Source organism: Chinchilla lanigera, unplaced genomic scaffold, assembly GCF_000276665.1.
Source record: "Chinchilla lanigera isolate Chin_1 unplaced genomic scaffold, ChiLan1.0 scaffold00040, whole genome shotgun sequence".
In the NCBI taxonomy this organism is placed as follows: domain Eukaryota; kingdom Metazoa; phylum Chordata; class Mammalia; order Rodentia; family Chinchillidae; genus Chinchilla; species Chinchilla lanigera.
This window is the reverse complement of record NW_004955441.1, coordinates 13457757-13481549: the sequence shown is the minus strand read 5'-3', so window position 1 is coordinate 13481549 and position 23793 is coordinate 13457757. Positions and strand designations below refer to the sequence as shown.

Here is a 23793-nt window from a genome sequence, read left to right as displayed (position 1 = left end):
GTCAGCGACAAGTGCTTTGTAAACCACAGGAATTGCACTCCCAAATAACCCAGGGTATTATTCTGATTTAGGAAACAGTCATTTACCAAAACCTACAAGACTTTCCTGCTCTAACAACTTAAAATGAGAAAATGTGGGACCACAATTGAGTAATTGTTTTATTAGCAAGGCTTAGCCTTCCCAAGTCTAAAACAGCTGCTGATTACTTTCAGAAATATGTAAAATGTCTGACAAGCAAGTAAGGATGCCCCGACAGCTGGTGGATTTGTGGTATAAGAAACAGCAACTTTCTGCTGCTTCCTAGGGCACCGTAGTAATTTCCATCTGAAACATCTGTTTCTAGTGAGAAGCCTGAAATAGGAAGCAGGTCTGGCTTTTGAAACACCCAGCCCTCAAAGGGTGCTGTGCAAAGAGGCAAGAGGACACATGCGTGGAAGCTAGCTCCGGAAGGATGAGTGTTCTAACAACATCATAAGCATTTACAGTAGTGATTCTGCAGTGATTCTGGGCAATCAGTTATGAAAACTCATTTCTTTTGGGTGGTCCCTTTGTCACTTTTGAGTTCATTTTTTGTATCACCTTGTGAAATGAAAATACCACCTTTCACCTCCTTAAAAATAACTCCAGAACTGGGGAAATAACTCAGTGGTCGGGTACTTGCATAGCCTGTAAAGGGCCCTGAGTTCGATCCCCAGCACCACAACAAACACCATTAATCCCCCAAATCAAAACCACCTGTTTTTCAAAGACGCACTGACTCTCTTTGGTATATTTGGTTAGCTTATTAGCGATGAGTTTACTGGGTCTGCCTACCACCTCCTACCACACCCACTACTGCTGAACTAAAGAAAGTTTGGGAAGGAAAAAGATTTTTTTAAGTGCTGTGTATGTCTAGGAGGTAACTGCTTCTCAAAAGCTTCTCACGTATTTGGTCTTTTCTTCTTACATTTTTAAATCTTCATTTAAGTTGTAAGACGGTATGTGTATGTCATGGGCCTGATTTTATTTATGTATTTATTTATTTTGTTTTTCTCTGGTACCGGGAGTCGAACTCATGACCTTGCGCTTGCCAGGCAGGCGCTGTGCCGCTGAGCTAAATCCCCCGCTCCACGGGCCTGATTTTAAACTCTCAGTAAAACAATGCTTGAAGGTTTAGTTTCTTGCTTTCAGCAACTGTAATCTTCACACAGTTTTCAGTAAGTCAGTCCCTTAATTTACCAATTATTTAGGACCAAGGGACTCAAATCGTGGGCTTTTTCCATTGCTACTTTCCTTCTGGCTGCCTGACCGATCCTAACTCCTGTTTGGGTTAGGGGAGGGAAAAGGAGAGGAAATATACAAGCAGTGAGAAGGCTGGCCTTACCAGTAACCTACCACATCTCCACAAGCCAGCACTTCCTCATCTCTAAAAGCAGCGGCCTGAACCAGCAGGCTGCTTCCGCTCATGCAGAAATGGCTCCAAGTAACTTTTTACCCTGTGAACATCTCTAGTAACAGATTTAATGTGGGAGGAGGTTTAAACTCCTGGGTAAATCTCAAGTGTAGGATTCTGTTTTCTCTCAGCTGACCCCACCAGCATAGGATCGAGTCATAGCTAAATATGGCCCTTGGGCAAGCTTCATTTCCCCATCTGTGAAGGGAGAGTAAATATAGCAGACACATGTTGAGAGAAAAGGGAGCTGGTCAAGTGCTGTGAGCTCTTCTCGCAGACAAGTCCGACTTTCCAAAAAAAGCCAAGCCGCAACTTCAGAGCCATCCCTCATTCTTTTATACACAGCGAGGTGACCCGCTCCCAACCCCGGTTCAAAAGGATGCAGAGCTGAAATTCTGCACTGTGTGGAGCTATAATTACAAGTCTAGTTCACGAAAACAGAGGCGAGCTAGCCTAAGATACGCAGAAATAAGGTAAAAGGCAGGTCACGCTTCCACAGAACATACTCTTCCCTAACTTCCCGGCACAGACTTTGAGTTGATGGAACGGTCATTCAGGCATTCACTCACGCACGCCAGCAAGTGTGTCCGGCAGCGAGGCGCTGGGCAGGGTGCACACGCTGGTGACCACGCAGACCCTGCCTGCCTGCAACTGGGTACGTGCTGCGCAGCGGGCAGGCAGCTCTCAGCCAGGCAGTACGGCTGCGCCTGGGGGACACGCCGAGAATGTGGGAGGTGCCTGACTGTCAAAACGAACAGGAAAACACTAGTGGTATTTTGGGACGGAAACCAGACTGAATCAAAACCCACACAATGACAAGTAGACCTAGGCCCCACATGACAGTCAAGTATCCTGCTAGGTACTCATGAGCATGAAAAACCCTTTTATCATTACACCAATCTACTACCTGACTTGATTGAATATATGAACACAAAAGTTTTTTTATTTAAGCATGGTTTTAATCAATTTTTTAGGAAGTAGAAGGAGGCTGTCCTTTGTTTTGTCTAAAACATCCCAGGAGTTGCTTATGATCATAAAAAAATTCCATATCACTGGTAATATTAGTATTTGAACCACCTGTAAAACACAACCATGTCGGTCAGTATTTGTGGCTGTTACACTCATGGTAATTCTACCTACACATACAGGTACATACTGACTGCTTCTTCACTGTAATTTCTTGAATATTTAGTTCTGGGAATTTGGGGATTTAATACTCAAGTAAATCTTTTTATGATGAGTTCTTTTCCTTTGTTTCCTTTTCACATTACTGCTATGATATCCTACTGATTTAAAATGATGTACTGGGGCTGGGGATTTAGCTCAGTGGCAAAGCGCCTGCCTGGCAAGTGCAAGATCGTGAGTTCGATTCCTGGTACCGGAAGAAAAACAAAAAAACAAAAACAAAAACAAAAAATAAAATGATGTGTCTAGGGAGCTTGTATTACCTCCAGGTTTCCTTCCAGGGTCAGTAAAAAGGGGAGAGTTTGATATAGTGGAGATACTAAGTCAGACCAAATTGGGACCAAAATGAATATAACTGCAAAATGGGACAACTTTTTTGGAGGAAAAGAGCCAGGTATACCATGAGAATAGCCAGGAAAACCAACTTCCGTCTGCGTAGCCAGGAAAGACCTCACTTCAGGAAACACCTCACCTCCAACCTGAGACCTCAGAAAGGCTCTAACATACACAGAAGGCCCTGGGAGAGGCTGGGATGACAGGTGGATCACCACACAAGCTCATTAAAAGGTGAGACAAGGGAATCTGTCACATAAGTTGACTTTTTAAAAACGTAACTCAGGCTGCTCTGAGGAGGATGAACGGGTGTGGGGGCAGAGTATAACAAGCTATGACAGGAACCTGGGGCACAAGACATGGTGGACTAAGTGGACACAGCAGACAGCTAGAGAAATAGCAGCTTCTAGATCGAACTCTGAAAGGAGACCCAGGCCCGGGTCTTGCGCTGGACATAAGGCAAGGAAATAATCCGGGTTCTGGTTTGTGCAGCTGGGTGGACAGTGTCTTTTGAGGAAGCTTGAGAAACACATTAAGGAGAAAACCCGAGTCTGACTTCAGAGCTGTTGAGTCATGACGTCAGGAGCTCTCTGACTCTGAGTTCTAGACTCAGCTCTTTACCTGATGCCTATTTCTGGCCACACAAGAACATCTCAAGATTCTATATTTCTGAACTAACCTCACATCTTTGCTTTTGTGTGTGCCATCTCAATAAAAGACACCACCACCCGATCCAGCTAAGCCAGAAACCCACAGGTCCTCGGTAGCAACCCCGGGTGCACGCAGAGTGTCGGCCGCCCAACCCAAAGCACACACTCAACCCATCCCTGTCCCCCTCACACGGCCTTACCTGGCTAACTCCTCATCGTCTTCCAGGCTTTGGTCTAGAAACCACAAACCCCCAATTCAGATCAATCATTCCCACGTTCTATAGTTCAACTGCACTGTGCTTCCCCTACTCACTTCAGACCCTGTCCTGTAGGTGCCTCTTTTCTTACCTGTATCCTCCTTAGCACTCCCTCGGGGCAGGGCCTAGACTTCAAGGCCTGGCTCGTAGTACCAGCTTATTGAACACTTGCTGAGAAGATGAGTATCACATGTGGGAAGGTAGCGCTGAACAAGAAAGCTGAAGCCAGGTCACGGCAGGCCTGTGTGACACTGGCCTGCACTTCCTGCATGAGCTACGACACTGGAGAAAGGGGATCAAGTGTCTGAATTCTCAAGTGACAGTCTAATCCCTGGGTTCCTGCTATCACTTTCGGTGAGGAATCAGAGGTTCTTGCAATCACGGCTGGTTTTCTACGGTGCGCACGTGGGTCCAACCACCTGCCTGGATACAGCGTGAGCGCCAAACCCACCCCACCGTGAGCACTCAGGCTGACCGCCTCTCACGGAGACCTTTCTGCATCTCAGTTCCCGCCGCTGCTTCTCACCATGCCTTTTTCATTGTTGTGACGTTATTTTACCTAGACGCTGCTGACTGTCTACCCAACATTTCTACTTCCTCTACCTTTCTAAAACCCTGGTATAGGTCAGGGCTGCTCCCGCTTAGCCCTGGATAGGCTAACCCCATACGTAAGCCAATCAGTGTTTTACTCCTTCCCCTGCCACTCCCATGGGCACTAGCCCCTGAGTGGGCCCACACACCAAGAACTGTTTGATCACCAAGAAACACCCCTGGGATGCGCCTGCCTCTTCCCCTGGGGTTGGTCTTATCATTCCCAGCCCTACCGCTGCAGCTCACGCGGACTGCTCAGGGTGCCCTCTACAGGGGTCAGTGGTGCGCGCTCTGATGCCACCAGTGTGTATGCACAGCTTGGTCACAGAATCGGTACCTATCTCCAGGACCAGAGATGTAAGTACCAGGCCTGACACTTCCACCAGGAAAGCCCTTCTGCCCAAAGTCTGCTCACAGACAAGCACACGTGCAACCGGGCAGCGAAGCAAAGACCCCAGCAACTGTGAAGAGCCGGCCCTCCGGATCGGCGGACTCTGCTTCCAAACAGTTAAGAAATCGCGAGTGGAAGATATTCCTACATACGCAAACATGCATCTGTATTGAACATGTGTAGACTTTTTCCTTGTCCCTGAACAGTACCGCAAAACAACTATTTACATAGCATTCGCACTGGGTTAGGTGTTATACGTAATCTAGAGATGACGTGGAGGATGTGTGTAGGTCACATGCATTTACATAAGGGACCTGAGCATCTACGGAGTGGTCCTGGATCCAGTCTCCTGGGGACAGAAGAGGACTGTACACTCTGCTTAAGCCCTGAAGTGTTTCTTTTCTCCATGTCCTACCAAGTCAGACAAACTGCCGTGGGGGAGTTAAACTACAACTAACAAACCTTTTTGGAATCTAGAGACGTACACCACGCACCATGGTAAGGCAAACAGGCGTACTCTGCCCTGTGAGGAGGGGTGACGCTTCTCAGTCAGAGGCAAAAGCAGGACTTCCGAACACACTTCATACACACGCTTGCCTGCATCAGACCCCTGAAACATTCACATAATTGCTGTTGCGTTGATGAAAATGTTTTAGAACTAGACAGAGATGGTGGGTGGGTCCCTAACATTGTGAATGAACTCATCGCCCCTGGACGGTACACTGGAAGATGGTTACATTTGCTGGGCATGACAGCACACTCCTAAAGTCTCACCTACTTGGGAGGCTGAAGCAGGAGGATTGGAAGTTTGAGCCTAGTCTGGGTGACTTGGCAAGACCCTGTCTTAAAATAAAATATAAAGGGGGTATAGTTCAGTACAAGGCCCTGGGTTCAATCCCCAGAATGGCAACAGAAAGATCAAATTTCTACCTCAACTTTAAAAAATACATATAGGCACACAAGGATACAAAGGTGTCACTTTGCAGGTAGCCTCCCCAAGCGTTTTCACAGACTTCTCTGACAATTCAGAGGTGCTGACACAGCAGAATCCCCGGCACCATATGACTCTTATGCCTGTGAATCACCGCTGCAACTTCTACAGCACTAAGCAGGGCTCATCCTCTTGGCCCAGGCTGGCTCTCCCGCATCACTCCCTTCATCTCTTCCTCGCCAGCTCCGGCCTTTTCAACGACAGAAGGTCCCTGAAGAGCTCCCACAGCCTGGGACGAGAAAGCCTACGGCACTACTAGGACTTTGTTCATTTCTCAGCCCCAGGCTGAGGTCCCACTTCCACGCGAGCCCTGATTACCTGGCTGGACTTTCGCCATCAGTCCAGGACCCCAGCCATCTCCTGCCTGGATGACAAAGAAACTGAGGCTGACGGAAGCTCACTTTTGTCCAGAGTTACAGCACAGTGGGCAGAAGTGCAGCTGAATGCAGCTCTCCTAAGGAGTTTCTGCCAGGCAGAGCGTCATCAGCTGTTTCAGACGCAGAGCTTCCGAGTCTGTGTTACACATGCGAGCTGTGCGGCCTTGGGCAAGCCACTCACCCTGCCCGTTTCCTCATCTACCGAAGGGACTGCTGCCAGCAGGAGTAAGGGAGCTGAGGTGTGAAAGGCGCTTGGCCCACCTGGTGGCTCCTCACCGATAACCGCACCTACTCAGGAGTGTTCCTGCTCTGTGCAGTTTCAGATTTGGGGCAAAGGAATAAATGGGCAGAAAATGAAACTGACCTTGAGAAGAACACATGAAACGCTTCGCTGATTTCAATACGTGTGTATGTTAACGTGTCTACCCGAGGAAGTAGCCAGACCAACGTTCCTCAAAAATGGGCTCAAGCCAGGCGTGGTGGTGCATGTGCATACCTGTAATCCTAGCACTTAGGAGGCTGAGGCAGGAGGATTGCCGCAAGTTCAAGGCCAGCCTGGGCTATATAGTTAGTTCAGGGGCAGCCTGAATATACAGTGAGACCCTGTCTCACAAAAACCAAAAAAAAACCCAAAATGAAACGAAACAAAAAAATGTGTTCAAGTAACAATGGACAATGAGCCTTGGGGAACCACGAGGCACGTGGCTCCGGTGTAGCCACCGCGGCCTCTCTAGCCCTTGCTGCACACAGTCAGGGCAGTTTGTGGCAGCTGACTGTGAAACACTGGCTGGGCCCTTATGTACACCGGCATCCCCTGCATCCCAAAAAGCTCAGCTACTCCTGGAGCTGCATTTCCCACACCGAGAAGCCTGGTCAGGAAGACTCGTGACACTGGCCAAAGCAAACCAAGGGCCAGAGCAATGAAATAAAACCAAAGCAACACTGCAGGTGATGAGGAAACCAGAACCACCACAAACTCCATCAGGAAAGCACCAGGTAACTGCACTTTCACATACACAGTGGTTTCAGGCCAGCTCTTCTGTGCATCGTCATAAAACCTTTGGAGGCAGGGCTGGGTCAGGTGCACCCCCTTCCTCCTCCCAAAGCAGCGCAGGCAGCATTCGACCCCAGGTACCGGGTGAGGCGGTGAAGAAATCTTCCCTGGAGCAGCTGGGCCCATAGAAGTGGATTTAAAGTTAAAGTTAAAGGCTGCAGCCTACAGCCTGGCAGAATTCCACAGGAGGCCGCAAGCTTCCAGCTCCGAGTCCTACCCTGTGTTAGCCATGAAATGAGCCTTGGTCATCAGCGTCTGCAGTCTATCACTGAAGTCTATGTTCTGTGCAGCCTGGATAGCCAAACGGCACATGTCTGCCTTAAGAGCCATTCGTTGGCCGGGGGTGTAGCTCGTGGTAAAGTGCTAGCACGTACATGGCCTTGAGTGTATCCCCAGCACTATAAAAATAAAATAAAATAAAATAAAAATAAAGCAAATAAATAAAAAGCCACTGGTTTACTAAGGAATCTGGTGAGATCTGGGCAGCGGGGTAAAGGCACAAACAGTGGAATGCAGGTACGGAACCAAAGGCCTGGCCTGAGGCCTAGGCCTGCCACATGCATCACCTTACAGGGGTCTTTCTGTGTCTGAGCCTGTTTCCTCCTTCATTAAAAGGGGCAGACAGTACTACTGACTGAAAGTCCTTGCTATGATCAAATGGGATAAACAGCTCCAAAGAAGGCCTCAAACAAAGGCACAGATTCATGACCTAAGAACAAGGTGCTAAGCGCCACAGGAATTCAGAGGACAGAGAAGACATCCACTCCTGAGGATCAGAAAAGGCTAAGGCCACACAGAGAAACCACCTGATGTGCCCCTGTTACCTCCCTCCCAGCACCAACCTTCAGGGAGTTGCTGGCTGGCCCCTGCAGCCTTCGGAAAATCCAGACTCATTAGGCTCATGTTCCAGGCCACCCACGGCCGGCACCAAGCTCCTCTGCCAACCTTAGCTCCAACAGCTTCCCTGATGCCACCCACGGCTGCCACAGTGGACGCAGGCCGCTCCACACCCACCCTCACGCGCTTTTGCACACCTCCTCCGGTGCTCTACTCTAGCTGGGAAGACCTGGGCCCTCCTGGCCCCCTCTGTAGCCCAAACCCACACACCTATGCCATTTCCTCCCCTAGCAAGCGGCCTAGTGCACCTCCCAAGTCCTGACACCAAGGATAATTAATGCACGGGGGGCTGTATGGGGATACCCAACCGTTGGAGGTAAGGCTACATTTTGAGAATTATATTATTAAAAGTCAAACTACAGTTATTAGTTACCTGTAGTGTGGGTTATACTAAGGAGACTGACACATTTGAAAACACCCAAATATAAGTGAAATGCAACCAAAGAAAGCTGTACTCTAGTAGAGTGTGTTGTGGTGTGTCTAAAAAACAGTCACCTGAAACATTATGACCTATGTAGACCTTATAGAGTCCAGCAAAGCACAGCTTGCATAACTGGATTACAGGTGTCTATCCATCTCTGCTCAAGGGCAGACGGACCAGCCTGGTCCCTACAGAGCCATGCTCACATGGAAGAAAAAGGCCATTTTTCTAGGACCCAGAGGAAGCAAACCTTCCTCCAAGACATCTAAATCCTTTTGCTCCAAAGCCCAAGAGAGCACCAAGCAAGATTCTTACACTTTCTCCCCACAGTCCTGAGGCAGGCACTGAAAAGAGAAGCCACACTATAACTGTGTTCTTCATATTTATGTTTCCAATTATAAAAGTGGGGAGGCTTCAGTTAAATCCCGTCTGCCTGAACACATACATTTATCTTGGACGGCACCAAAATCCTCTAACATGTACTGTAATATTTTTTAAAAGGCATAAAGCCACAAGGACAAAACAAATATGGAAGGAGACAATGATGAAATTTTATAAGCCAAAGGCAAAGGAAAGGGAACTGACTTAGTGGACCCAGGGAGCAGACCCTGAGTCAGCAGTGAGGGAAGGTCAGCTCAGCCGGGACGCACAACGCGACATCCCAAGGATCTCAGGTGTGGGGATGGCAGCACCATGGCCCCCTGGCTGTGAGACAAAAAGAGACACAAACGAGGAGGTGGGCAGACAGCTTATGGAGAAGTTTGATCTCAGATCCCCTTCTCTATCCCTAACACTAGTGAAAAGCGAAGGATATTTATTCTCTAGGAAGGGCAGAAGAGAGGATGCCTGGGTGGGAGGTGTCTTAGTCACTTTCCTAGTGGCTGGGACAAAACACCTCACACTCAAAGGAGAAGAGGCTTACTTTGGCTCACATTTTAGAGGTTTCCGTCCTTCCATGGTCAGCTGGCTCCAGGCAGAAGAGACAGTGGAAGGGTCTGGTGGAGGAACACTGCTCGCCTCAGCGCAGCCTGGAGGCAGAGTGCAGGGCGGAGGCGGGAGGGAGACGCACTCTTTCACGTCACAGACGCGAGAACTGGCCTCTTCCCACAGGCCCTACTGCCCAACAAGCCAGCTGTGGCACCTCCGTAATCCAACCACCTTCCCTAAGCCCCTGCCTCTGAGCGCATGAGGCTTTTGGGGGACATCTGGGTATAAACCCTAACAGCAGGACCCCAGGCCTGGCTGCAGATACTGAATCACTGAGAACTGCACCCCACCCCACTTCCTCTAACTCCCTGGAAGGACACCGTCAGTCCAGCACAAGCCCTCCTCGGACAGGAGAGGGAAGACCATCTCTGGGGAACACGACCAGTCCAAGAGGAAGGACTACAACCCACTGACCATGCAGATTCTCCAGTGAGAAGCCTTACAGATCATGGTAAAAAGCCTTACAGATCACGGTTTTCACGGTTTTTTCACAGCGGTGGAGGAAGGCATGGGGTGGCGATGCCTCAAAGGACAGCTGACTGTAACAAGGGGTAGAAAGGTGTTCATGGCATCTAGTAATAAAAGGCTGGGGATGCTATGCACGTGCTATAGTGCACAAGACAGGGCCCCACAATAAGGACTCGTCCAGCCAAAAATGGCCAGTGTTGAGTGGAGAAACCCTCACCTCTGGGGAAGACCAGGGTCCCCCAGCACGCTCACACCCAGATCTGCACGTGCTGGGGTCAAATTACCCTTCCTGAAGAAATGCCTTAAACAGACAGAGATCAAAATGAGAGACTACGCAAGAGGACAACCATTTTGAAGGAATCACAAACAGACAAGAAAACAAGGTCCATTCAAAGGATGAAAACAAACCTACGGAGACCCCTCCTTGAAGAAACACAGACATGGGGCTTAGTGGAACCCAGGAAATCCCAAGGACGAGACTTGAATTAGCTAGAGATAGTCATTCCATAACGTACACAGCAGTCCCATCTATCTGCAAGGAACGCATTCTGAGACTCGAGAGACACCGGAAACTGCAAGTAATACTGAGCCCTACACACAATGTTTTTCTATAGATCTTTATGAGGAAGTTTAATTTAGAAATCAGGCACAGTGGCCAATAATAAAATGGAACAATTGTAACAATATATTGGAACTTTTAAAAACGTTGAAGGACTATCATTATTATCCTCAGAGAAATTACAGAAGATATTCCACCAAAAAACAAACCAAATAAAACCTAGCAAAGACTACAGACCAGAAAAGGAACATTAAAAACAGAATCAGACTTTAGCCAGGCAGGGTGGTGTGTACGTGTAATCCCACCTACTCAGGAGGCTAGGGAAGAAGGACTGTCGGCTTGGGGCCAGCCTGGGCAACTTCGAGAGACCCTGCCCTGGAATAAGGAAGGGCTGGGGATGCAGCTCAGTGATAGAGCAGTCCTGAGTCCACCCTCCAGCGTCACATACACACATAAAAAAAAAAAAAGGAAATAGATTGTATCATTGAGGAAATTCCCCCAAAATGGAGCAAAAAGACAGAGACAGACTGAGTGAAAAATCTAGGAACATCTGAGAACCACCCCGGGAACTCCGGCCTCTAAATCTAGACGTGAAGTGACAGGAAGTGAAGCAATCAAAGAAGTGAACCGAAAATTTCTCAAAATCAGAAAGACATGAATTCCCAGATTACAAGGGCTCATGACAGCCAGGAAGAAGCAACTATAAAGCCTACGACTACGAAATTTCAGAACATGAAATGGCGGATCTCAAGAACTTCCAGAGAGTAAAAACAGGTCCCTAATCATAGACTAAGGATGAGATTTGTATGGAACTCTGAACAGCATAAACAGAAATAATGGAAACAATGGCTTTGAAATAGGGCAAAAAATAGGGCAGAAGGAGGGTAAGTTTGGGGCCAGCCTGGACAACCTCGAGAGACCCTGTCTAGAAATGACAAAGGGCTGGGGGTGCAGCTCAGCTGTCAAACAATCAGGTATGAAGGAAATAAAAATTATTTTCAGACATACCAGTGTCAGAAAGTTTGCCCCCAAAACATCTTTCCTCATGAAACGAAAGCTGAGAAACCCACGTGCTGACCGCGCGGAAAGGCAGGGTTGGAGAGAAGCAGGGCGCTGTACAGGGAACACCGAGCAAGGCAGCAAACGAGTCAGTCTAACTCGAGAGAGAGACAGAAAGGAGTGCAAGAAGGAAGAAGCAGTCACAGTGCACCACGCGGCTCAGCCAGGAGCAGTAACAAAACGAGGAGCACGATCGCTGGTTGGACTGAACACCACAATCGCACTGCTGGGGAAGGAGGGATGGGAAACAGAAGGTATGTGCGCAGGAGTGCTAAAGCTTCTCATTCACGCCCCAACGTCAACAGAAGACGTCTGTTACCCAAATAAACAGCAAGAGCTGAAGTGGATGTCACAAGGGAGTGGGACACGTCTTTTCTCCAGGGGAAGTAGGGAGAGATCTTTGGTTTCTTCATAACAGGACCTTACAGAGCCGGTGACAACTGCCCCGTTCCCCAGGACTGGGAACTGAACCTACGCTAGGCAAGCACTCTACCACTGAGCCATATCCCCGGATATTTCTATGTTTTATTTTAAGAGAGGGTCTAAGTTGCTCATCTGCCGCATCTGGCCTGAAGCTTGCAATCCTCTTTCCTGCCTCAGCCTCCTGAGACACTGGGATTACAGGCATGGGTCACTATGTCCGGCTCACTGACTCTTAAACCATTTATATTACAACTCTGATGAAAATAAAGTGACTTAAAGCCAGGCATGGAGGTGCATGCCATGCATTACAAATAGGTAATCCCAGCACTCAGGAGGCTGAGGCAGGAGGATCACTGCAAGTTTGAGATCAGCCTAGGCTACAAAGTGAGCTCAAGGCCAGCCTGAACTGCATAGGGAGACCCTATCTCAAAAAGACAAAAACAAAAAAAACAAACAAAACAAAAAGGAAATGATTTATTTTTAGTAGGGGAAAGGGAATAAAGAGTAAACTTCTCAAATTACTCAGTACCACTCCTGAGAGCCAATCACTTTAATATTTGGATTATTTTGTTCCCATTTCCTCCCTGTGTGTTACACATGTGCTTATTCTTCAAGGTTGTAATCATGCTGTACATAGTTCTGATTCATGCTTTTTCACACTTAACACATCATTAGCCTTCTACATTTCTTTAAAAATTTTTGAAAGCGTAATTCTTAATGGGTGACATTATTCTAGTATACATTATTCTTATGATTTAACAAGTCCCTTTTTACTACATATCAATGTGTTTATAATTTATCCCTACCATGGATTAGGAGAGTATCATTTTGTATACATCTTTGTGTACTTTGAATGTTTCCTTTGCATAAGTTCATAAAAATGTATCATTGCAGATTTAAGGGTCTTTGCCAAATTAACCTTCAAACTGGTTGTGCTGGGTTTTACTTCCAGTACAGTGCAAAGTATCCATTTTCCTGCCTCCTGAGTATCAATTTTCCCCCTCTGGTCCAAAGAAGTTTTTGTATACATATTTGCACAGTGTGTTTTCACTGGCTGCTTGCTTTTGTTCTTTTGTGAGCTACTGGTCTATGTTTTTTGTTCATTTTTCCACCAGGGGCTCATTTACACTTGGGGCTCTTGTAACATAAATCAGACCCACAGACCCAACGATTATGGATGCCCCAATAAACCATTTCTGCATAGAGGTGGCTCTACAGGGCCCATCCAATCTGGAAGAACCTGGTCAAGGATGCAGCGGGTCAGGCACCTTTATGACTTCTCATACTTGACCATTTTTCCAGCATGTCCTGTTTCCTCTACAGCACATCTGTCCTGTTCTCTATACAGTTGTATTTTGGTCAAACGTATAGATTTTTTTCCTTCCAGTGGGCTCTATAAACCACTTGTACAGGCCCTGCACAGAGAAGGACTCCAGCAGGTCTAGACTCGCTGGAGGATAGTACATAGCCACAGACAGCATCTCACCCAAACGAACAGGGCAGCTTTCTTGCTAATGAGCTCTGCAATGAGTCCCACTGCACTTAAATGGGTAATATATTAAAACAACCTCTATTCTCTGATTTTAAAGCCCTTCAATAATGTCTAGACAGGTCAGAATCTCCCTTCAAAGAGCCAATAAGAAAGCCAGCACAGAGATGATTTAGAGTTATTAAAACAGTTCTTTCCACAGTAAACTTGCCAACAGGCTCTCTGAGCTCCAACTCTGACCTACTTCCTGTGGAGGACCCAATCGTTGTGCTGGGTACTGATGCCAGGAGCCATCTCCTCTCACTGGCTCACATCTCTGGGAGGAGTAAAGATCTAGCTGGTGAATGCCACATCATAGCCTAGAGACAACTCACTTAGTTGAAATTCGAAAGACGGATCTGCCTCAGGGAGGGAGGAAGCCACAGGGTGCCTCAGTCTCAGAGTGACCTTCTCATTTTCTGGGCGAAGCCTGGAGGCCGACCTAAGCTCCTCTCTGTGGGACAAAGTCCCAGTCCAATGGGAGCAGAGATGCTCCCACCTCACTTTGCCAGCCCAGGGCCAAGGAGGCATTAGAAATACCTCCAGGTAGTAAGTGGACCTCCTGGACCCAGCTGGCTGGGAGGACAGCCCTTTGAAAATTAAGCTGCAATAAATGGAATTTTAATTGACTTGGACAGTCAGAATTAAATAAATGCTCTCTCTCCCTGGCAGCTCTTAGAGGGGGCCTACTACTTCAAGCCAACTCATTTATAATCCCAGCCATTAGGCCATTTGCAAGAGGATGGTTTCTCTAGCTTGGAACAAGTTTGAAAAAAGGAAGAAAACATTTTCAAGGGAAGAGGTGGGAGAATGGAGAGAGAGGGCGCTTGTGCTGAAGGCTTCCGTCAGCTGAGGAAGGAGAATTACTGCCAAGGTGGGTGCCGGGGGAACAAAGCCCTTCCTTTTGACCCAGCTGCTCCTGTGAGCCGCTGGGGAGTTTCACAGAAGGATGCCACGGCCTACCTGATGCTTCAGAAGCAGGCACAATCCAAGCTGCCCTTCTGGATGACCCAGAGTGCTGACCCCGGCCACACTGACCGGAGCAGATCTGTTTGGTTGCTTAATGAAAATGGCTTGGCATTTAGGCCACATCAAGAATACTGGGGAGCCTACTGTACGCACAGCCCCAAGCCAGACAGCACACTAGTGGAGCCAAGGAAGCCTGATGAAATCTTGCTTGCATTTCAGGCAGCCCCAGGGGCTGAAGGATTTGATTCAGTCCAAATCAGAGTCCCAAATGTGTTAAGAAGGAAGAAGGAAGGCATGCGGGTGGGGAGGAGGTGTTTGGTAGGGCAGAGGGCTACAGAATAACTCAATCACGCTCCCTGCACTCTGGGCACCGTGTGTTGAGAAGGGTGTTGGGGGGTGCGGGTGGCCTGCCGAGAGAAGGTACACAGCACACGAAAATAGCACTTGCATTTTTGTCTGCATAAGAACGACATGAAAGGGCTGGAATAAGCGAGATTTCCTGGAGATTTTGATTCAGGAGGTCTGCGGTGGACCTAAGAATATGGATGGCTAACAGGTGACCAGGAGACACGTGGTACTGCCGGCCCACACTCTGAGAGCCTGGGCAGTAACGCAAACCCTCGCTGAGTAGCAAGCACACCCACCTGGGTGCTTGAGAGCCTGGGCAGTAACGCAAACCCTCGCTGAGTAGCAAGCACACCCACCTGGGTGCTCTCTACCTGGACAGCCCTTACTCAGGTAAGCTCTCGGTGCCGGCTCGTCTCTCCCTGGAAGAGCAGACCCTGGCCTCCTCCATCCCCCCACAGAATAGAAAAGACACTTCTGTCACTTGCAAGGAGCTCCCAAACGGCAATCTGCAATGCAGCATAGGTGCCACCCCGCCAGCATAGGTGCTCCTTTCAAGGAGGGGCAAATAGACTCAACTTCCCAGGGGACAACAGCAGCAACCTTAACACGCTCCACTTCTAGAAACCGTTCCACCAACTCTTCCATCTAGAAAAGCAGGGTGCTCGGAACAGACCTCTTGCATAAGGATATTCAAGACTGAAATATACGCCATGTAAAGTGGGCTGCGCTGTGGTCAAACTGACCGGTGTGAGTTAACATGAAAAATTCAGGACTTGGAGTCCCAGGCCTTGGTTTTTACTATGCTGTACGGCCGGGAGCAAGTCACACAACCCCCTGAACTTTCAATGCAAACCAAATACACTAACTCACGACTCATCAAGCAGGTGAGAGGCCCCAGGGAGGACCAGATGCCACATGTACGTGCTGTGAAAAGGCCATTCCACGGCAAGGCTATCTTTTTTTGTTCCCCTCTTGGAGACAGGGTCTCACTATGTATTCCAGGCCGGCCTCGCACTCACTGTGCAGCCCAGGGATGACAGGCCTGCACTACCATTTCCACCGACTTTGTCTTTCGCAAGCCCCCGGACCTATCTGAGTCTGGGGAGAGCAGCAAGCCCGCAGATCTGGAGAGATGGCTTGTTCACTTCTGCTACCAGTCAAAGAGAAACAGCAACAATAAGGCCCTGTCTCTCACTTTCTTTTCTTTCTATTCCAATCAACAAGCAACAGGGCACCAGATTAGTATCTTTCTAATTACTAAGTTGTCACTCACGAGGTGAAAAACTCCCTCATTTAGTTATCAAGCCTACTCCCTCCCCATTGTTGACACTGACAGCAGGGACCTAAGTCCCAGGAAGATGCGTGTGGGAACCCCCATGCCTGCTCGCCCTCCGCCTGGGATAGGAGCTTCCTGTGCTTTCTGCTTGTGTGACCGCATTTAGTATGATGCTTCTCAAACTTTCCCTTTGTGGCACCCTGAATAAACGAGATGCTCTGCTCAGCACACCTGGGGTGGGGATGGGAGGCTGTGGGCGAACGACTAAGGTGAGGCTGCTCAAACTGGAAGGGACAGCTAAGTCCCAGCCTGCCTCTGACCACAGGAAATCTGTCCTCTGGGAGCTGGAAAACTGTAAGTGGGTCCAGTAGCCTTACTAGGAGATACTACCATAATCCCATTTGGCCAGTAAGGCCACAGGTCTCTTATGAGGGAGCCCCGCACGCACAGATCTTGCAACAGCTTCTCCTGCCTCCTCTTCCCATCTAGGACCCGGAACTACTCATTCCCATGTGCTGGGCCCTTCCGCAGTCTGATCACCCTCCTTCTCCCATAGAAGGGTAAACACGGCGGGCACTGAATCAACACCACTGGAAATAAAGCGGAAAGGCATCCCCCAAGTTGACCCAGGCCGTCACTTGAAATTGCCGCCTGGATCATACGGGGTGATTCCATACATAATCTCTAGCCCCTGCAGCCACCCTGCAAGGTAGAAACTGCCCCTCACCCCCATCCCACACAGAGGGGAAAGACTTACAGGGCTGAGTTGGCCCAGCTATGCACATGGATAGCCAGGGCTTGAAGTCTGCAGAATGCAAAACTTTGTTTTTCCATTGCCAAACTGCCTCCTGCTCAGAGGATCAGAGAGCCAGAGGTATTAAGAAAGATGCAGGGAAAAAAAAAAAAGAAAGATGCAGGGCCAGGGATATAGCTCAGCGGCACAGTGCCTGCCTGGCAAGCGTGAGGTCTTGAGTTCAATTCCAGTTCCAAAAAAAAAAGCAGAGGCCTAAGCCTGGCAACCATGAAGCCTGCTGGCCCTGTGTACGGACAACGCTGGTGGCCCACTGCACACCAATTTGCCCGTTACTCCTTTGGCCCTTGGAGACTTCTACAGGATTAACAAAACTTCCCTAGAGGAGAGGGTACAACTCATACTGCCGCCCGTTATACCCGCAGTTCCTGGTTAGCCTTCTACTCTAGTTCAGTTGATGGTCAGAGGAGAACAAACTACTCTGAAGACTTTTGTTGCAGGCCTTCCAGGCGCCAGCCATTGGGCGGGATAAAGACACAGCCCTTGTCCCTGTGGAGCTCAGAGACAGCAGGAAGTGGTCCAAGAGAGCTGGAGGGCTGGGAGGGGCTGGCCTCGCTTCTACCTCAGGCCACCCTGCAAGCAGGCACTAAAAGAGGAACAGCAAACTGCTGAGGGCAAAGACAGCCACTCCCAGGAGGGCCAAATTAGGGCAAAACCAAGCCCCTCGGAGTGAAAGGGAACAGCCTATCATGGATATGAATTTTCGTCTTTTAAAAAAGTGTGGTCTTTGGTTGGTTTGTCCCTAACTGCCACACATTCCTCCGGAGTAGCTCCACTCCTGTCTGAGCCTCTCGGTTCTCGCTGCTGCCAGCATGTGTGTCCTTGCTAGAAACTGATACCCCCACGGAGAGCTGCTTTGTTTTAATACCATGAGGTCTCATCTTCAGAAAACCCCAGTTCCACAACAAAACCACAAAAGCCCAACCCTCCAGAAGTCCTCTAACCTGAGAGGTTCCAGATCACGACACTGGCTGGGGTGTAGTTCAGTGGTACAGCATGCATGAGGCCCTGGGTTCCGAACCAGCACCACACACACAAACAAATCAGCTTTGCCATATCAAGGCAAACACAGCAAATGACAACATCCCTTAGCCTCTTTGGGGCTCTCCATCCCTCTGGCCCCCAAAGCTGATGACATAGCATCTTGACACACCTGTAGCTCTATGCCTGGTATAGCTGCGGGAAGCTTTGGTCGAAGAATGGAAATGTCGTCCAACCTCAGGAGACCCAGGATACAAGTGGGAAAGTCAGATTAAGGGGGCGGGCAGGGGGCGGGGCACTGCCGAAGCAAGCCAGAAGCCAAGCAGAGCCGGTGGGCACCGCTCCCACCCCAAAGTTCCAGCTTCCCAGCTGAAGTCTGAGCTGGCACAACCCAAACCGCTATCAGAGTCCCAAATTCAGGAACACTGGGCATTCTAGACAGCAAAGGCTTTAGAGTCAACAAAGGCCATCCACCGTCCCAAAGCAAAGGAAGAACCCAGCATTCCCGTGTGATGCAGTACAGCCTGGAGTTATAAATAGCTCCTGAAAAGGTTAGCAAAATGCACAGACAATAAATCTACAGTAGGTTACTAAGGGAAACCAACATGTTCAGTGCCAGAATCTCACCTGTTGCAGCAGAGGTCTGGAAGCAACCCTGTGGCTCCTTCCAGACTCTGCTCCCTGGGTCCCTCAGGGCTGGACTGTGAGACTGTGAGGTGCAGGGATGTGGAGCCTGGTGCTGTGGACAGACACTTCCTAAATTTCACCTTTATTAAGTGCAGGCCCCATCGGAAGTAGGAAAACCTTTTTCCAAATCGCTCTCTCTGGTTCCCATAGGCCCACTCACTCTCCGTTTCCTCCTCTGGGAAAAGTCTACCAGGAAAGGCGTTATATGATGAGCCGGATGAATGCAATACCTTTGTCTTTTCCCCCTCCGCATTCCCATCGTGCTGGGCCCTGGGGTGCTGCCCCATGCAATGCAGGAGGAGGAGCTCACTGAGACTGCTTTGGGCGGAGATTCCCTTTGTCAGGGGAAGGGCCTCCCTGGCCATCCAGAGGCCTCGTGGGGCAGGCACAGCTGCTGCAGTGTCAAATGTGAAACAAATCTCATTCGTCATTGCAAAAGCTACTTCAGGGAACACCAGGGTAGGAAATATTTATAGCTCTCCTGTACGCATCGCTGAACTTGTGTGTTTAAGTCTTCACAGACATACGTAGCAACAGCGTGGCCAAAATCACACACATGGACTTCCACACACAGAGACCGTAGCTAAATCTAGAACTCTAGGGATCCCAAAGTCACCCCAACACACATCCTCCTGAGTGTGAGTATTCTGGGACCTGGAATAAACTAGGCTTTAGTCCTTCCCTCTTCAGGGTATCAAGTTCTGCCTTCCTGCCAAGGATTAAGAGATCAGCCCGGAGCCTGCAGTGAGAGAATAACTTGCCAGGCAGGCCATGGGCTGTAGGCCGTGGGCTTGTTGGGAGAGTGGGAAAATTCTTCCTACTTCCCCTTTGCTCGGAACAGGGCAGTGATAGTAGAGAAAATCCACCCTGCAGACTTCCCCCAGAGCAGACAGTGGGCCTGCTACAGAGCCAACACTGAAGGCCCAAAAGCCTGCAAGAAAGGAGAAGCTCTATGGAGGCCAGACCTTCCCACAAGGTCCCACTATGGAGGAAGGTACCTCCGTGAACTTCCATTCCAAAATGCTTGATAGTCAAAATGTCACACCACTGTCCTTGGACCACCCAGGGCTTAGCCAAGAGGAGAGGGATTCCCTCTGGCAGGGATGCCAGGGAGTAAGCTGGGACACTGAGGAACATCCCCAGGCAGGCACTGGGTGGGAACGGATGTCCAGCACTCTATTCTCATTCTGTCTCTCTTTGTCTCTCTGCTAACAGCAGCAGAAGTCAGGTGGAAAGCAGCCTCCTGCAGAAGGCAAAATGTTACCTACTCTGAACATCCCTTGATTGTTAGAGTCCTAACAGTAAACTGAGCAGATCATGCCTGTGGCTTTGAACCTTTGAACCTGACTGGGGTCACAGAGAAGGCCACCAGTAAGCAAGTAGAGGAAACACGCCAACTTGAGGAAGGTGCTGCTGCTGTTACTTAAATAGATACAGCAAGTGCCCACATGCATGAGAAAACATTTAAGAGAGAAAGCAACTGCCTTGCACGCTGTGAGCTTCCTCCTCCCATCTTAGCGTTCTGAAAAGAGAACCAACCGAAGCCTACATATGTCACTTCCTTCATAAATTCAGGTATTTCTCTTACGTTAATGGGGCTCCATACCTCTGCTGAAAAGATTCTGGTATCTGGTTCCTACTGGAATCTCTATCAACTCCAGGCAAAATGAATGCACTGTCCTTTTCTACCTGTGACCCCTTCTCCCCACGAAACTGAGTGAAGGGCAATAATTTCTTGAAGTATCACACAACTTCTTGTGCTATGCACAAAGAATACTGTCAGAAGAATTGAAGACAGCCTACAACCTTGCGGTGCAGATTCTAACTATCTACGTTTTTATTATTATAAACAAAGCAAACAGGCAGAGGCACAGGACAAGCACAGCAAGGTGGAGCTCTGAACCCAAGCCCGTTTCGTTTCAAAGCCACGGGCTTTCCTCTACTACCCAGCAGGCCTACGTGTGAGTGTGTGCGTACACGTGCGTGTGTGCATGTGCTCATGCACACATGTGAGTGTACATAACTAAACTTGAAACAGACTCATAAAGACAAAGGATCTTTAAGACCCAGTATAAAACAAACTTACATATGGCCAGGCATCTGATCCAGATACCCCCACCTATGCTAACATCAGCTGTGGAGATCTCTACCCTACATTTGTTCTTTTGTACTCCCCAGACGGTTAGCACAGTATTACGGGTACAACAGGCACTTGCTCTCATCATTGCTAAAGTTGCTTATTAGGAACCAGAGACGAAGCATTACTAACTATGATCCAAAACAAGCCTTAGCGACGAGGAGAAACACCAAGGGGACCTTACACATATCCACGCCAAGACAGTAGGCGTCCCACCAGTGTGTAAAAATAGTACTACAGTATTTGAGCCGTGTGTTGATTCTGCTTGGCAGGTATCTTACAGTCTTCCCCTCCAAAAAGCAATTATGATGACGTATGGGAAGGTCCGATTCTATGAGCGAACTCAACCTGGGGTACCTCATTGGATTTAAGTTCCCTGATTTGTACAGGTACCATACGACCCTCACTCAGAAAACCGTATCACATCTATGTGTACAACAACCCAACCAACTTGGAGGGCATCTCAGGGACCCCCCCCCCCCCCGCCGACTTCTTGTGTGGATAACCACAAATGTGGTTCAGACCCACAAACGTTGTTGCCTCATGCCCGATAGGCAGAAGGCCCTCAGTAAATGTTAGCTGGGTTTGACTGTGTGCAGAAGTTCTAATATACATATGTGCAGTTGAATGGGAGCATGTGGTGAAAAAAAAATAAAAGATCATGATAACAAAGAAAGGAAATAAGGGATTAGGAGGTAGTAAGAAAAGCTAAAATTAAGGAGAAGTTTTAAAAACCTCTTTTCAACCTGCAGTGCCGACCTTGTGTTTATCAACTGTGCTACTTAGAAGTCAGTCTAGATTGAGTTCCGCCTCCTTTCTTCCCTACCTTCTTGTGACGGTCGAAGCAGCAACAACTACTAGGCTGACAACCAAAAGGGCTCTGGAAAGCTGAGAGCTGGCTGCACGGAGTTGGGCATTTGGTGACAGGGAGTGGCGCCTGGCAATCTGAAGTGCCAGGACTCCTGCATCTTCAGATGTTCCTCTAACTTCACAGTTTTAGAAACCAAGGCACCCCCAGCAGGACACTTCAGAATCCACCACAGAGTCTGAGTACAATTCTGAAAGCCAAAACTTTGACCAGCTACAAAAAGCACCACTGCCTTTGCTGAGAGCCAAATATGTGCCAGGCTCCGCATTAAGCATTTGGGCATACAGTATCTCTACAGGGGGATGGTCCTTTTTTTTCTTTTTTTTTTTAAACTCATTTTACATATAAGGAAACTCTACTACTGGACTTCCCCCAAAGCCAAGTCCTTCAGATGCTCACATGTCCCCAAGGACTCAAGTCTGCATGACACGCAGAAACTTCTGCCTGAGGCTTCCTGTCCAGTCAGAGCTGGATCTGCAAAACTTCATCACACACAATCGTCTCAGTCCCAGAGTAAAAGTGGATCTGGGTAGGACACCGACTGGGACAGAGAGATACAGAGAAGGCCCTAATGCTGTAGAAGCACAGCCTGGCCACTTCTGATGCGCAAACATGGGCCAGAGGCTGCAGGGAGAAGGCATTCTCTTTCTGCACAATAATCTCTCCAAAAAAAAAAAACAAACAAACAAACAAAAAAAAAAAACAGACAAAGTAACCTGGCCTTCCTGAGCGGGGAAGAGAGCTCCGCCGCCAAGATTCACGCTGAACTCTTAACCCTGCCCGCCATGCCAACCCCAGGGAATGACTGGATCTGGTTGTTGTTTCTTTTCTTTTTTTCCCTGTGGTCCTCTGCTAACACCACAAATTACGTTTTCAGGGGCTCAAGGCCCAGATCGCAATGATGTTGTAATAAACATAACCAGGACCAAATGCCTTCCCATCGTGTTAGATGATGCCATTTCCCACCAATCAGACTCCTCGGGCAGGCAGACCACTCACCAATGAGGGACCAGACAGAGGCTGCGAGGGGGAGACCTGGTCATCTGCAACTAAAAATAAGGGCGCTTCACCATTGGCCTGCCACTTTGCAACAGGAGTTGGGACCCACACACCCGTTGCCAGCCGCAACGACCCACACAGGCAAAAACTTTCACAGCCCGGGGGTTCACATGGGTGGGCTGGTCAACATTTGTTTGCTTTCTTAACTGGCTGACTTGAGAGAAGACCCGATCCGGAAAGTGCCCCCGGCAGACACACCCTCCCACCTAGACACCTAAGCCCTGCACAGACACACAGAACCGGGGAGGGGGATGTCGGGCAAAGGCCGAGAACTCACCTGTCCTGCCGTGTCATAGAGTCCCAGAAGGTACTGCTTGCCCCCCACAGTGACGCTGACTGCAAAGACAGAAGTGGGGGTGGGGACAGAAGCTCACAATGACCTGGGCTCTGGGGCAACTTCGGTCCCCACCCGGACCCTCCTCTCCCAACCCAGACGGAGGCATGTAGGCGCTCCCCGGCAGATGTCACCCCCTTTTCCCTGAGTCCAGATCACTGTGAGTGGCTTAGATAGGGTGTGATGTCCCGCTGTCCGCTCACAGCCCTCAAGTCCCACAGCCACGTCCTGCACGGTACCCGCAAGTGTTTTCCCCCAGGGGCGTGGGGCACTAGGGGAGGCGGCGGTGGAAAGGTCAAGAAGGGCACCCGGGCAATGGGCAGTGGGGGGAGCAGGTCCGGGTGTGTGCGGGGTGGTAAGGGGGTGGGAGCTGCGCAGGGCGGTGGGAGGCTCAGCCTGGCAGCGCGGCCGGGCCGGCGCCGGCGGAGGGCGCGGGGGAGGGGAGCGCAGCGCGCCGGGGGTGGCGGCCGGGGGCTCCGCCAAAGTTGCTCCAAAGTTCCCGGCCGGGGAGCTGCCCCTTGGCACTCGCGGCTCACCGGCGTAGTGGTCGAAGACGGTGGGCACGTACTCCTCGGGGAAGGCGTCGTTGGCGTAGCTCATGAGCAGGCACGTCTTGCCCACCGCCCCGTCGCCCACCACCACGCACTTGAGCATCAGCGCGCCGGGCCCGTGAGCCATGCTGCGGCCGGCCGGCCTCCGGGCATGGTCCCCGCGCGCCCC

The 23793-nt window shown here is 49.5% G+C and overlaps 2 protein-coding genes across 5 annotated transcripts in view; one reads left to right on the top strand and one right to left on the bottom strand.

Annotated features, from left to right (window-relative positions):
* The window catches only part of Rhoq (ras homolog family member Q), a gene marked incomplete at its 5' end in the record, with an annotated part of 37465 nt that extends 13672 nt beyond the window's left edge, over positions 1 to 23793 (bottom strand). For both annotated transcript variants that reach the window (XM_005390979.2, XM_013517588.1), the window contains 2 exon segments: positions 23017 to 23075; positions 23610 to 23793. In XM_005390979.2, coding sequence (XP_005391036.1) covers positions 23017 to 23075; positions 23610 to 23751 — 201 coding nt within the window.
* The window catches only part of Atp6v1e2 (ATPase, H+ transporting, lysosomal 31kDa, V1 subunit E2), a 25517-nt gene continuing 24806 nt past the window's right edge, over positions 23083 to 23793 (top strand). For all 3 annotated transcript variants that reach the window (XM_005390983.2, XM_005390982.2, XM_013517587.1), the window contains exon 1: positions 23083 to 23233. The gene's annotated coding sequence lies outside the window, so the exon portion shown is untranslated. The remainder of the gene's footprint in view (positions 23234 to 23793) is intronic.